Raw genomic sequence first — 15,745 nt, 5'->3', positions numbered from 1 at the left:
GGGGGGGGTCTTTTTTTGAATACTGATAGCATGTTGTACATTTCAAGAAGAAAAATGCTGGAATTCTTCAGCATAGAAGAATATTGAGCATTTAGTGCTGGTTAAGGTTAATGTTTAGTTCTAGGATTTATTGCTGGGTAGTGATAACCACATTCATTAATCCCATAATGCCATTTCCGAATGCCATTTTAGTTTTATCCTCTTTCTTTGTTAATACTGTGTCAGTCGCATGCATATGCTGACTTCCAGCTGGCCCAGTAATTTAATTTTACTCTTTGGCTTCATTCTTATTGTTGCTTCTGAGGAGTTCCTCATTCAGTGTTATCATCCAGCATTATCTACTAATGCTCTCTTGCTCTGTTTTTTTTTTAAATTCAGGTGAAATTTACACATGAGATTAACCATTTTAAAGTGAACAATTAATTTGTGTTTTGCGTATTAACAGTGTTGTGCCACCACCACCCTATCTAGTTCTAAAACATTTTATCACCCCAAAAGGAACCTCTATACCCATTAAGCAGTTCCTCCCCATTTCTCCCTCCCCCCAGCCTCTGGCGAGCACCACTTTTTTTCCTGTGAATTCACCTATTCTGGATATTTCGTATAAATGGAACCATATAGTATATGACCTTTTGTGTCTGGTGTCTGTCATTTAGCATGTTTTCAAGGTTCATCATGTTAATAGCATGTATCAATGCTTCATTCCTTTTTATGGCTGAAATATTCCTATATGTATGTGCCACAATTCGTTTATCCATTCATCTGGTGATAGACATTTGGTGTTTTGTTTTTGTTTTTTTTTTTAAGATTTTATTTATTTGTCAGAGAGCGAGAACACAGGCAGGGGGGAACGGCAGGGAGAGGGAGAAGCAGGCTCCCTGCTGAGCAAGGAGCCCGATGCAGGACTCGATCCCAGGACCCTGGGATCATGACCTGAGCTGAAGGCAGACGCTTAACCGACTGAGCCACCCAGGCGCCCCAAGACATTTGGACTGTTACTCCCTAATGTTCTTTCATAGGTTTAAATTGTCTTTTAGTGATTCCACTGTGTTTGTGTAGAGTCTCACTAAAGAAACATTTGTTATGCCATTGTCCGTTCTATCCGTATCACCATTTGAACATTTTAAAATAATATTAAGAGAGGCCACATATCTTGCTGCAGTCATCAGCTATATGTTTAGAAGTATTTGGGGTTTTTTTTTTCTATGGGCGTTCTGAACTTGCCAAGCAGAGGCACTCCTGTGTACCATGTACAGGCAGCTGTCTTACCCTTGACCTGCCTCAGGATTTCTGTTGATGAAATTAGCCAAGTAACCCTGACACCCATCTTCCAGTCTCAAGGGGAGGAAACAGGTGTGATAATTTTCAAAATAGCAGCTCCTCCACCACCTTCACAAGTAATTACTTCCAGTGGTGCCTCCAAGCTCGAGACAGGGAGTCTCTTGGACTCGCATGGCCCTGTGTGTATCTCTACTCTGTTGCCTGCCACCAAATTGTCTGGCGCTGGCTGTCTCCCCCACTAGGACTAGACTATAAGCACTTCAGAGACAGGCTGTCTTTCTCCTCTTTGTGTCCACTGTGCCTCCACATAAGGAGGGAGGTACCCAATAAATATTTGATCTGAATGTTAATATGCAAAAGAGAGCCTCTGAGTTTTTTAATATGTATCACACAGAAATATGTCCTTCATCTTAGTCCATTACACTCTACACACATATTTTATACTCATATATATACATACATACATCACAGATCAGTATTTACCCATTTTACATGTGATACTCTGGTGCTTTCTGTATTAAACTGTTAACCTCAAGCATGCTGATCACAATCCTCTTAATCAATTTCATAAACTTCTAACAGGTCACAACCCATAATTTGAAAGACTGCTTTAAGTTTTAGTTTGAGTTTGTAGCGTCTTCTCCCCAGAGCCCTTCCTTGGGAATACTTCATGAGCTCATGACACACTCTCAGCCAGTTTTTAGTATCACAAGAAAGTCTTCCTGCCCAACTTACAAACAAGCTAGTAAATTATAGGTTCAAATACCAGCGTCCAACTCTAGAGGGAAGATTGACTTCTTAGGGACTTCTTTGGGTCTGGTTTAAGGAGATGTGCCTCTCCCAGTACCTGGTATAGAGTGATGAATGCTAGGTCTCGCTCCATCTTTGGATCTTTCCTCAGCTGACCTTCTTCCTTTTGTCTTGGAAGTTTGCTTTTTCTCTTTAGTTCTATCTTCCAGTACCCAGTCCTTATTAATTAATTTGTGCTCAAAGAGTTTGCTTTACTTCCCTAGGTGAATGAAATCTTGTCTCGTTCTTCAGTCTGGAGTGCCTTCAAAGATCAGAAACATGATTTGTTTATTTCTGAGTCACAAACAGCAGGATACCTCACAGGTAAACCGCACCTAATTGGTTACTCTAAGACATAGGGCCACAGCCACTTGAACCTTCCTTTTGTCCTGACTAGACTGAATGTAGCACTTAGAGTTTCTTCCTAGGCTACTAGCCACCTGTCTTGGGGATGCTGCGGGCGTGTGGTGGACCTCTGGGGTTAGCCCTGGACAGATGTCAACTGCTGTTGTGTTGAATGTGTGCTGACTGAAACGTGGACCTTGGTCAGTTGTAACCCAATTAATTCATGGTGTCATAGGTTACATTTGGAGCATGATATTAAAATGTTTATCTTGAGCATGTAAAAAGTATAGAGAAATATTTACTCAGAAGTATCAGTATCAGAAACATGGTAGCATCGTTCCATTTCTGCCAGAGTAACAGTTTGAAACTCCAAATATGTACGTTCATCTGTGAAATACTTTCCTTCTAAGTTTCTAGTGGTGATTCTGTAGTTTTACAAAATATTTACAGTTTGTCCTCTCAAGGGAAGAAATATGTGGGTACCATAAAGGAAAAGACATTTTATTGTGTAAGGATCAAAAGATCATAACATTTTTGAAGTTCAGGACATTTGTCCATTTGACACACTAATTGCATAACAATTTTGGAATATTTGTTTTCATACTGGCTTCTGTTTAAAAAGAAAATCGTACCATTTTATTGCTATATCTGAAGATGAAATATAGTCTCTGGTATAAAAGTTTTCAGTTAGAAATTAACCTTAAGAATAATAGGTGGTTTTTGCTATCTGCTTGTGTTTAGTATGTATGTATATATATATATATATATATATATAAAGTCAGCTCTGCATCCTCTAACCAGAGAGGATGTGGGTAGACTGAGAGGAAAAAAAATAGTACCCACTGGTTTGCATGCCAGTGTAATTGTTTTAGTAATCCTGATCACTAGTATAGAAGTTTATAAATCAGGAAGACTAAATCTTGAGTATTTAAAAATGGCAACTTTAGAAAACATTTTGCTTGTTTTTAATTTTAGTCTCAATTGTGACACTACTGCTTTTTTCTTCACTATGACCACTTTCATTTGAATCCACTAAAATGTATAAGCAGAGCCCTAACATTTATAAACACACGGTGCTTTGATTGCCAGCCTGGGTGTACATGAATGAAGAGCAGTGTCAGGTCTCACTTCTAACTTTTCCGTTCCCTGTCCTGTGATTTCTATGGAGAGAAATACCTAGAAAATGGTCTTTGTTTATCTCCTGTCTCTCTTTCAAATTTGAAGTAAAGTTGTAGCTTCTAAGTAAGAGTATGTTCTCTTAACAGGCACACTAAAAACTTCATCTCTTTAGACTCTTTTCCCAGAAGTTTACATAATACCACCTCTTTGTGGCATTACATTCATTACTTTGTATCTAAGGATGTTGTGACTGGAAAATCTGCCAGCTAAAAATAACTACTCATTTAAAGTTTGGCCCTGAAGACTAATAAGATGTAGATTATAAGCTTCCCTACAGGGAGACCTCTCTTTTTTTTAAGATTTTATTTATTTATTTGACAGAGAGGTAAAGAGCACAAGTAGGCAGAGCAGCAGGCAGAGGGAGAGGGAGAAGCAGGCTCCCGGCTGAGCAGGGAGCCCGATGTGGCGCTCGATCCCAGGACGCTGGGATCATGACCTGAGCCGAAGGCAGACAATTAACCGACTAAGCCACCCAGGCACCCCTGGGGAGACCTCTTCTAATTTGTTGTGATCTCCGTTGTGCTTGGTGTTCATTGACTTGACTTGATAGAGTAAAAGACTTGAGATGGTACTTGACTTACTAACAGGATGTGGGCCGAAAGGGTCTGCGGTTAGAATATGGAAGAGGTAGGGATTTATCTTCAGGGACCTAGGTTTCCTTTAGAAATCTTTTGATCCTCACCCCATCAAATTTGCTAAAACTAGAGAAAAAAAGTACAGGGATTACAAAGATTCCTATCTGTGCCTTTCCTTCTACTTGGATCCCTGGGGTGGCTTCTGAGTAAGGTGTGAGAAGAGCTATGATGAGCTGTAGGGAGGTAAGAGGGTTGGGGAGGAAGAAGAACTGGGGTCACAAATTTTTTCACATCCTCCTTTGGGCCCACTCCAGGGGCAGCAGGTTCTGTATAAAGCCGGTCAAAGGGGCAATGGTATAAATCCCAACTCGGAGATTGACTGGTGTTACTGTGGCCATTCCGAAGGCCCTCCTGAAGCCTGCCATCCACACGGAACAGTCTGGAATAGCTCTGAACTGTGTTGGCCCCCAAATTGTCCCAATTCTTAGCACATCACCAATCTGGAATATTCTTTTGGTGAGATGTTTGAAAAGAATTTTCCCATCAGTTCCAGACTTTTTTGAAAGGACTGTTTAAAGAGTCAGAGCACTACCACTTGAATTGTCTGCTCATTGTTTAGATTGCCAAATGTTTTCTTCCTGTGTTTGAGCTTTTCCATGGGTGCTTTGTATTGTGTGTCATGTGTTTGCTAAAGGGACAAGTTCTTTTAATAATGGTAGAATCGCGTGTATAACTCCGTGGAATGTATACAGTGGTGTGTTGAGTTGGAACTTTAATCGATTAGGATTTACCCCACCCTACCCTCGGTCTTGAGAGGATTATCATGGTGGCCAGCCCCTCTCTAATCAGTGTGCAAATGAAGTAAGGCACTATGAGAACACACTCCACTAGCCCTTTTTCTAAAATACCTGTGGGTGAGTTTGGCAAGTAAGTGGATTTTGTGTAGGCGATGGGAAAAGATAAATGAAAGTTAATGACTATTTCAAAGTAGGATAAGAAGAAAAAAAATCATTTATGAATGATTTTTCTTCACCCTGGCTGCTGAGCAGATACCATTCAGTCACACGCTCAGGATTGGGGTTATAAATAGTGTCCTAGGCAGGATTACTCATTGTTGATGAATTGAGATGAGACCGCCTGGTTCCATAGGCTCTCTAGCCTGGCATACTTGTTTTGTTTTATGATTAACACTTAATCTGAAAGTGTCTCAGTGAGATTTTACCCATGATGCAGAAAAGCTGTGGTTGCCTGTGGGCCCTGTTACTTAGCTATTTATTAGGTTCTAGAAGAGCTGGGTACTGACAAGCTCAAGGCCCTATAAAAATAATTTTAGTAGTGAAAATCCTCAATTTACCTCACTCATAAAATCAGAATAGGGAAGGAAGGAACAACAGGGAAAGGAAGAGAAGCAGACCAAGGTAAACATGCTTGTAGAAGTCGGAAATGAAGATGAAGAACTTTGTATACATACACAAGACATGTACACACATATATTTATATTTAATTGGAATTGGAGACGAAGAGCTTTATACATACACACACACACCTGTATATATTTATGTTATATTTAATTAGAGGCATGTGGAATAGTTCACTTGGCTTCCTAAGGTCATTAAAGGGAGAGAGGGTGCAGTTCTTGGGTCTCTCCTCAAACCAGTCTGTCCGTTCTTTATAGAGTCGGGTTTTTTTTTTTTTTTTTTACCTTGTGTTTTTCTTTTTACACCTGTCCCAAGACTACACAGTGTGAGCGATGTTAGGAAAGATTCCCTAAGGTCGTCAGTTTATCATAGGTCACTGACTGCTAAGGCAGAGCTTCCTCCTTGTTATTTCCCTGCTGAGAAGCCCATGTTCATTTTTACCAAAGCCCATGCTCTTTCCACTACTCTGTAACTGCAGCCAGTTCCATTTTGTGGGATTCTTCGTTAATTGTCCATCTTTTCTCGTTCTTAGGTCTAGCAGCCTGGCACAATGTTGCCGCCTGCTGCATTTCTGGCAGCCCCTACTCTGTCCTCCCATCTTTCTCTGGAGAACACAACTGCTCTGTCCCATCCTAATGACTAGACTGTACCTTCTGGCCCCTGGAAACCAGACGTGGTGTAAAGGAGAGGGCAGAGGTGTGAGGGAAAGAGCATTTCAGACTTTATGTACAGAAATGTCCAGGAATTGGTTTGCCCTTCCTAAAGCAGCAAATGGTGGGGCTAGAATTTGGTTTCTTGTGGATGATCCTTCTAGGCCCATCATTTCACAATTTAATTTTAGCCCAGAGGTTCCCAAACTTTCTCAATTCATGGTGCCCTTAATATCTTTGTGATTTTTTTTTTTTTCAATCTACCCTTAGGCCAAAAGAAATAACCCAACGGTTAAGTTTAAGTATTAGGTCCAAACATTTTACTTGAAAGTGGTTGTGTGATGTCCAATAAATGTTGCTGTGTTTCTCTCCAATTTAAAATATCTAGCAGCACCCCTGTGAATTTGTCCCAGGGTGCCTCAGCACACAGTTTGAGAACAGTAGCCTTAGTCTATTTTCTATGTAGCATTCATGATTTGGTCTCGTAATCTACTCATTTGACGTGAACCAAGTTGAGTCCACAGTTGGAAGTGCTTGGGAACTTTACCGATGCCGGGTGTTTGGGGCTCTGTTCTTCAGGCTTCTATCTTTGCTGAGACCTACGTAATAGTTCTGTGGTAATCTTGCTGCTGCCTCAGGTTCAAAGAGTGATAGGTCGGTGCGAAGTGATGGTAACAGTGGGCGCTGTAGCTCTGCACTGCCCTGTTAGAGGGGGTGGGTTGCCCCAGTGGTCTTCTCCTGGGCAGTCCGGGGACGGCCTGGCACCCTGATGGGCAGGAGGCAGGAGGTGACAGATGCGGGCCTTACAGTTTCTTAAAAAGGGAAAATCCCTTTTCCACATTTTATTAGTTCAGGGTTCCGAGTGCCTCGGCCCTCTGGTTGGCATGTGACAGCTCACGCAGGCTGAAGTGTCTCTGGCTGTGTAATTACATGCTAGATGCAGTGTTTGCTCAGGGATGCGAGCCATTCCACATCCTCGGTACAAGTGCTTGTAAGGTGAACAAGATGAACCTGAATTGTGCCCCTGTTGTCCTGCATTAGTCCCTGTTATGCCTTAGCCTTCATCAAACTGCTCTGCTGTTTGCACTTCCTTTTAACTTCCCTTGCTGCTTATATTTCTTTTTTCCCCTCAGGTATCTCTCCTTCCCTTCTAACTGGCAGCAGCCCCCTTCACCTCAGGAGCGGGCTTTAGATCCGCTCTGCCAGGCAGCTTGCTAACTTCTGTGTAGCTCTCTGAAGCAGGTAGAGAATCATTTTGCTAAATGCATGCCGCTTCCACTGCCTTTCTAGTTCTAACCCTCTGATGTTCCTTAGCCGTTTGCCTTATTTCCTACGGTTTCAGCTAAAAGTATTGCTCAGTTGGTGGTATTACGCTACAATGTCTCTCGCAAGTACTCTGTACGGTTTGTGCAGTGCTTCTGGGATGTAATTGTCTCTGCAGTGTTTAAGATAAACTGGAGGGCTAAAGCCATTACAGAGAATGCTCATAGGACACATCTTGATAAATGCTGGCATACGTAGCATTTCCATGCACTGGAGATGGTTAGAATCAAGGAAGACCTAGAAAACGAAAATACTGATACCTTTTCCCCTAGCATTATTATTTTGACCTATGACAGATGTCCAGAGCTTCCCCTTTTTTAGAGATGTTGGTGTAGCAGCCCTGTTCATTTGGTGTTACTTGTTATGATAGCATTTCTTTGCACCAAATGAAAGTTGGTTACCTTGAATGTTGATAAAGTGTTTTTCTTGGGCATTTCATCAAGTATAACTTTTGGATGGGCTGACTGAGTATAGAGTTTCTTTCCTCTACTTGTTCCCCATCCCCTTTTTATTTCTTTCCCATTTGACATAGCTATCCTTTAGTGCCCAGGATTTTTTGAAACATTAAAGTCCCAGAATTGAGAAGGGACAGTTTCCCATGTTTCCACACCAGTGTGACTGTCCAGCCTCAATTTTGAAATAATTTTTAACTTTGTCACCTAGTAAAGCCATACCTTGCACATGGCCCTGTGTAGCTGTGAGTTAAGATGTGATAAGGTCCTTGACTAGCTTCTGATGTTTTTTAGAAAGGTCCGTGTTTTCCTGTGGCTCTGCTCTCTAGAAGGTGTGTGTTTTCCTTTCTCTCTTGCAGGACCTGGAGTTGCTGGCTACCTTACTGCAGGGACATCCTCGTCAGTCATGTCTAACCTGCCGCCTCCCGTAGACCACGAGGCAGGCGACCTTGGCTATCAGACTTGACACATTTGTGAGAGACAATAAATGCTGAAAGGCCAGTGCCCGGTCCACATTCCTCCAGCTGATACGTTGAAGCAAACTCTTACTGCCTTTCTCCTGGTTTCATGACAGTATTATTCCTTTTTCTATACAAATATTTTTATTTAGGAAAAAAAGTCAGTAATTCTAATTGTATCACATTGTAAGAAAGCACTCTGTGGATCAACCTAAGTGGGTACACAAGAATTTTTTTTTCTTGATGTATGTAAGCACATTCTGTTTCTTTATATCTGTTTACAAGACTGTGAATCAAGACAAAACTTTCTTCCTAGTTTTTATAATGTTTTTTTGAATTAGTGTGACTCTGGGGTTGAACTGCAATCTACAGAAATTGGACTAAAAGTCACTTATCCCCGGAAAAGGGTCTTTTCCTCTCCTGCATTGAGTCCACATGGCTGTCCTCCTCCACCGTCAAACACTATTAGGTTTTGTCCTTGCGCCTGTTCCCTGGTATCCTCTCCTCAATCATTAACCTTCTGAGAGCTCACAGTACACGTCGGTATGTATAACTGGCTTTACCAAACTGAATGAAAAAGGAGCTTGTGCAAAAAAATTTAAAAATTTAAAAACGGATGTCAAGATGTTATGTAAGAGATTAGTGTAATTGTGAAATGTTCTATACGTTATCAGATATATAAAGCTTTCTATATTGAATGTACATTATACAGATCATTCATATGTGTACATAAAATTTTAAAAATAAAGGGAATTGACTGCTTTGTTAATGAGATATATTTGTTCTAATTTAATTTTTCCCATGGAAGACCTCATATCTGTTCCTAAGACAGATTTGGTGGTAGGAATAAACACAGACTTCCCTTACAGTCACTGCTCCTTGGACAGACAACTACATTGACACATCTGATCATTCCTAACGTCCTTTGTTAATATTTCAGCCACATCTTAATTTCCAGAAACATAGCATTTCATTTATTTTCTCTTAAGTAATTCAGGATTGGGCCAGCCCATATATTAATACTCTAATGTGTGAGACACATTAATTCCAGTATTTTTAAGAGGAGGGAAATTTAGAGTGAGAACAGATTTTAAATAACAGATCTCAACATGTAGGTCTCCTAGTATGATCACAAACTGCAAGAAAATATAAACATGTAAAGAATACAAACATTTCTTAAAGAATGAGGAAATACCCAAACCTTCACATTGCCTTTGAAAGCAAGAACCAAGTTTATTCCACAGTTGATGTGTAAACAGAGCTAGAATGGAATGGAATCACTAATTCAGAATTTTGCATCATCTCTCAAAGATTTTGGAATAATATGCCCGTGTAAGTATTCTAATATATAACTGCTTTTACTTTCCAGATGATACTTGTCCTAAAAATATGTTCATTAAAAGAGATTATAACAGCTAATTTAGGAGTAGGTGTTTTAGGAGAGTGCAAATCAATATACTTCCTTTAAATACTATGAGAACATAAATATTGTATTTATGATATTTAAAAGGCTGTTTAATCTACAATCATTGATACTTGAATAACAGTAATAGCTCATCTTTATTGAACATTGCCTGGATGCCAAACATCGTATAAACTTACACATACATAGCCTCATTTAATCCTTAGAGCAAGCCTATGGGCTTGATACTGATAAAATTTTCATCTTCTAGGTGAAGAACATGAGCTCAGAGAGGCAAAGCAACTTAGCAAAAGTCACACAGTAAGTAACAGGGTAAGAAATCCAAACTACTTAGACCTGACACCAAAGTCTGTGTTCTGAGCCATGATCACAGCAGCAGTCTCCAGCAGGTATATGTAACTAGGAAAACTGAGGGGGTTTTTGTTTTGTTTTTAAATATTTTATATTGTAAACCAAAACAGATACAGAATATCTCACTGAACAAGTTAGTTTAATGAATCATTATATAAGGCAGATCACCCTTGAAACTACCATCTAGGTCAAGAACTTTGTCAGCCTTTCCAGAAGCCCCTTCATGTGCACCCATCAAAATCACAGCCCCTCCTAGCAAAAGTGACCACTTGTCCGACACTCCCTTGTGTTTCTTTGTAGTTTATCACCCATGCATATATCCCTAAACGTTTGGTCTTGCACTTTTTCTTCTTTAAATATGTTTTGGGTCTTTTTTAATCTTGTGGCTCCCCTTCCATCCCCTTTTCCCCCATAACTTTGTTGAAGGCCCCAAGGCCATTTTTTGTTTTTCCCAGAGTTTGGAAGTTACTGATCACACACTCCTGGTGCAATTCAACTTAATCCTCTGTCCTTTACATCCAAGAGCTTGATCAGATTCAGGTTCCATCCCTTTGGCAAGACTAGAGGGGTGTTGGGTTCTTTTGTTTAGAAGTACATTATGTCTGTAGGTCATGTGATATTGACAATAATGGAAGCTCAGTGTGACTAGATCCATTTGTACGTCAGGAGCTACCAAATGCTGCTATTCTGAGGCCCTTTCTTAGTAACTGGAATATTTTTATAAGAAATGCTTCCTGCAGAAAAAGAAAGGAAAAATGTTAAGCAGGACTACATCAAACTAAAGTTTCTGCACAACAAAGGAAATCATCACCTACTGAGTGGTAGAAAATACTTGTAAATCACATCCAATAAGGCGTTAATATCCCAAATCTGTAAAGAACTCAATAGCAAAAAATCTGATTGAAAAATGGGCAGAGGATCTATATAGACATTTCCAAAGAAGACATATAGATGGCCAACTGGCACATGAAAAAATGTTTGACATCATTAATTGTCAGGGAAATGCAAGTCAAAACCACGAGGTACCACCTCACACCTGTTAGAATGACTAGTATCAAAAAGGCAAATAACAAATGTTGGAGAGGATGTGGAGAGAAGGGAACCCTCGTGCACTGTTGGGAATGCAAACTGGTGCAGTCACTGTGGAAAACAATATGGAGGTTCCTCAAAAAATTAAAAATAGAATTACCATATGACCCAGCTATTCTACTTCCGGGTATCTGCAGAAACAAAAACACTAATTGAGAAAGATACATGCACCACCTGTGTTCTTTGCAGTGTTTTTTACAATAGCCAAAATATGAAAACAATCTAAGTGTCCATCAGTGGATGAATTTGGATAAAGAAGATGTGAAATATATATATATTCAGGGGAGAAGGTGTTCGGGGGTAGTAGGCAAAATGGGTGAAGGGTGTCAATTGTATAGTGATGGGTGGTAACTAGACTTACTGTGGTGATCACTTTAGTTTCTACAGACACTGAACTGTTCTGTCGTATAACTGAAACTAATATAATGTAATATACCAATTTTACCTCAATAAAAGAAAGAAAAAACGAAATGCTTGCTTTTATCTGCTATTTGTTACCCAGTGGCACATTTTGTATGGGAAAGGCAGGAGGAAGGCTTAATTCATTTCCTTATCAACTTTCAAGATAATTAATTTGCTCCCTGTCCTCTTCTGAAGGTGACCAATTTGCTTTCTTACTAGTACCATTATTGTCGTATTTTTTAGTATCATAGATTTAAACATTTGCTGTGTTTCACTCCTTTGTGCTCATAGGCATACCTTGTTTTGTTGCACTTGCTTTATTGTGCTTCACAGATACTGCATTTTTTTTTTTTTTTTACAAATTGAAGGTTTTGGCAACCCTGTGTCAAGCAAGTCTTGGCACCATTTTTCCAACAGCATTTGCTCGCTTCATGTCTCTGTGTCACATTATGGTAATTATTGCAATATTTTAAGTTTTTTTATTATTACTATATTTCTTTGTATCTATGATCACTCTTCTTTGATGTTGCTATTGGAATTATTTGGGGGAATCACAAACCATGCCTGTGTAAGTCCATGAACTTAATAAATGTATGTGTTCTGGCTGTTCCGCTCACTGGCTGTTCCCCAGTCTCTCCTCAGGCTTCCCTGTTCCCTGAGACATAACAATATTGAGATTAGGCCAATTAATAACCCACAATGACCACAAAGTGTTCAAGTGAAAGAAGAGTTGCACATCTCTGACTTTCAATTAAAAGCTAGAAATGATTAAGCTGACTGAGGAAGGCATGACAAAATCTGAGGTAGGTGGAAAGTTAGGCCTCTTGTACCACAGCCAAATTGTGAATGCAAAGGAGAATTCTTGAGGGAAATTAGTGAACACGTGAATGCTAAGAGTGAAACAGCCTTATTGCTGATATGGAGAAAGTGTTAGTGGTCTCAACAGAAGATCAAACCAGCCACAATATTCCCTTAAGCCAAAGCCTAATCCAGAACAAGACCCTAACTCTTCAATTCTATGAGGACTGAGAGATGAGGAAGCTGCAGAAGGAAAAGTTCGAAGCCAGCAGAGGTGGGTTCATGAGGTTTAAGGGAAGAAGCCATACCCATAACATCAAAGTGCAAGGGGAAGCAGCAGGTGCTGATGGAGAAGCTCCAGCAAGTGATCCAGAAGATCGTGCTAAGATAACTAATGAAGGTGTCTACACTAAACAGATAATCAGTGTAGACGAGAAACAACCTTCTATTGGAAGAAGATGCCAAGTAGGACTTCCACAGCTAGAGAGAAGTCAATGCCTGACTTCCAAGCTTCAAAAGACAGGGTATTAGGGGTTAAGGCAGCTGGTGGCTAAGTTGAAGCTAATTCTCATTTACCATTTGAAAAATCCTTAAGAATTCATGTTAAATCTACTGTGTTTGTGCTCCATAAATGGAGTAAGCCTGGATGACAGCACATCTGTCTGTAACCTGGTTTACTGAATATTTCAAGCCCACTGTTGAGACCTCCTGCTCAGAAAAAAAGATTTCTTTCAAAATATTACTGCTCATTGACAATGCACCTGGTCATCCAAGAGCTCTGATAGAGCTAGACAACAAGATTAACGTTTTCATGCCTGCTAACAACATCCATTTTGCAGCCATGGGTCGTGAAGTAATTTTGACTTTCAAGCCTTATTTAAGAAATAGGTTTTGTAAGGCTTTAGCTGCCATAGCTAGTGATTTCTCTGATGGATCTGGGCAAAGTAAACTGAAAACCTTCAGAAAAGGATTCACCATTCTAGATGCCATTAAGAACATTTGGGATTCATGGGAAGAAGACAAAATATCACCATTAACAGGAGTTTGAAAGAGGTTGATTCCAGCACTCATGGATGACTTGAAGGCGTTCAAGACTTCAGTGGGGGAAGTAAGTGCTGATGTGGTGGAAATAGCAGGAGAACTAAAAGTGGAGCCTGAAGATGGGACTGACTTGCTGCAATCTCATGATAAAACTAACAGATGAAGAGTTGCTTCTTCTGGGGGCGCCTGGGTGGCTCAGTCTTTAAGCATCTGACTTCGGCTCAGATCATGATCCCTGCGTCCTGGGATCAAGCCCCACGTCAGGCTCCCTGCTCAGCAGGAAGCCTGCTTCTCCCTCCCCCACTCCCCCTGCTTGTGTTCCCTCTCTCGCTGTCTCTGTCAACTAAATAAATAAAATACTTTAAAAAAAAAAAGTTGTTTCTTCTGGATGAGCAAAGAAAATGGTCTCTTGAGATGGGAACTACTGGTGAAGATGTGGTGAACATTGTTCAAATGACAAAGGACTGATTAATATCACATAAACTTAGTTGATAAAGCAGTGGTAGGATTTGAGAGGACTGACTCCAATTTTGAAAGAAGTTCTACTATAGGTAAAATGCTATCAAACAGCATCACATGCTACAGAGAAATCATTTGTGGAAGTAAGAGTCAACCCGTGTGGCAAAGTTCATTGTCTTATTTTAAGAGCTACCACAGTCACCCTAGACTTCAGTGACACCACCCTGATCAAGTCAGCAGCCATCAACATTGAAGCAGGGACCCCCCACCACCACCACCAAAAAAATTACAACGTGCTGAAAGCTCAAGTGATGGTTAGCACTTTTCAGCAATAAGGTGTTTTTTGTTTGTTTTTTAGAGCAGGAGCAGTGTGGGGGGGGAGGGACAGAGGAAGAGGGAGAGAGAGAATCTTAAGCAGATGCCATGCCCAGCCTGGAGCCCGACGTGGGGCTCCATCTCACAACCCTGAGATCATGACCTGAGCCAAAATCAAGAGTTGGACTTGATAAACTCAAGTTAATTATGAGCCACCCAGACACCCTGCAATAAGGTTATTTCTTAATTAAGGTATGTACATTTTTTAGACATAATGTTACTGCAGCTAATAAACTACAGTATAATGTAAACTTTTTTTTTTATATGCACTGGGAAATGAAAAAATTCATTTGACTCACCTTATTTTGATATTCACTTTATTTCAGCACTCTGGGACTCAACTCCACAATATCTCCAAGGTATGCCTGTATCTTTATTGAAGTTGAAAATGTCCTGTCTTTGCCAGTTTGGAAGCTTCTTCTTCCTGGTTCCTAAGTCCCCCCCCCCCCTTTTGTTTTCTTCTTTTTTTCCTCTAATGTGGTAAAGTACACCTAACATAAATTTATCATCTTAACCGTTAGGTGTACTGTTAGGTGTTATTAAGTACATTCATAATGTGCTATCATCAGCACCCTCCATCCCCAGAACTCTTTTCACCTTCTAAAACTGGAACTTTGTATTCATGAATTGATTGATAAAACTCCCCATTCTCCCTTTCACCAGCCCCTGGCAACCACCATTCTACTTTCTGTCTCTAGTGAGTTTGACTATTTGAAGTATCTCATACAAGAGGCATCATACATTGTTTATCTTTTTGTGAACGGCTTATTTCACTTAGCATAATACCTTCAAGATTCATTCATGTAGCATATGTCAGAATTTCCTTCCTTTTTAAGAAACTAAATAATAGTCCATTGTATGTATATGCCACATTTTCTTTATCCATCCCTCCATTAATCGACATTTAGGTTTCCATATTTTAGCTACTGTGAATAATGCCACTACGAACCACAACTCGATTTAAAAATGTGCAAAGGACTTAAATAGACATTTCTTCAAATCAGGCATACAAATGGCCAATATGCACATGAAAAGGTGCTGAATCCCTAATCACTAGGGAACTACAAATCAAACTACAATGAGATATCACCTCACACCCAACAGGATGACTACTGTCAAAAAACAGAAAATGAACATCAATGAGGATGTGGAGAAATTGGAACCCTTGTGCACTGTTAGTGGGAAGACACAGTGGTATAGCTATGGTGGAAAACTGTGGTGGTTCCTCAAAAAAAAAGTAAAAATAACCACTCATCCTCAAGGAAATGCAAATCAAAACCACAATGAGATACCACCTCACACCTGCCAGAAGGGCTATAATCAAAAAGATAAGAAAT

The 15,745-nt window shown here is 40.0% G+C and overlaps 1 protein-coding gene across 1 annotated transcript in view; it reads left to right on the top strand.

Moving 5' to 3' along the window:
- Positions 1-9,242, top strand: part of DNAJC13 (DnaJ heat shock protein family (Hsp40) member C13) — a 122,487-nt gene extending 113,245 nt beyond the window's left edge. The window contains exons 56-57 of the mRNA XM_044920445.1: positions 2,295-2,394; positions 8,372-9,242. Of these exons, the coding sequence (XP_044776380.1) occupies positions 2,295-2,394; positions 8,372-8,478 (207 nt within the window). The 3' untranslated portion in view covers positions 8,479-9,242. The remainder of the gene's footprint in view (positions 1-2,294; positions 2,395-8,371) is intronic.
- The last annotated feature ends 6,503 nt before the right edge of the window (positions 9,243-15,745 follow it).

This window comes from Neomonachus schauinslandi, chromosome 1, assembly GCF_002201575.2.
Source record: "Neomonachus schauinslandi chromosome 1, ASM220157v2, whole genome shotgun sequence".
NCBI lineage: Eukaryota > Metazoa > Chordata > Mammalia > Carnivora > Phocidae > Neomonachus > Neomonachus schauinslandi.
Note: the sequence above shows the minus strand (reverse complement) of the source record. Positions and strands in the feature narration are given on the sequence as shown.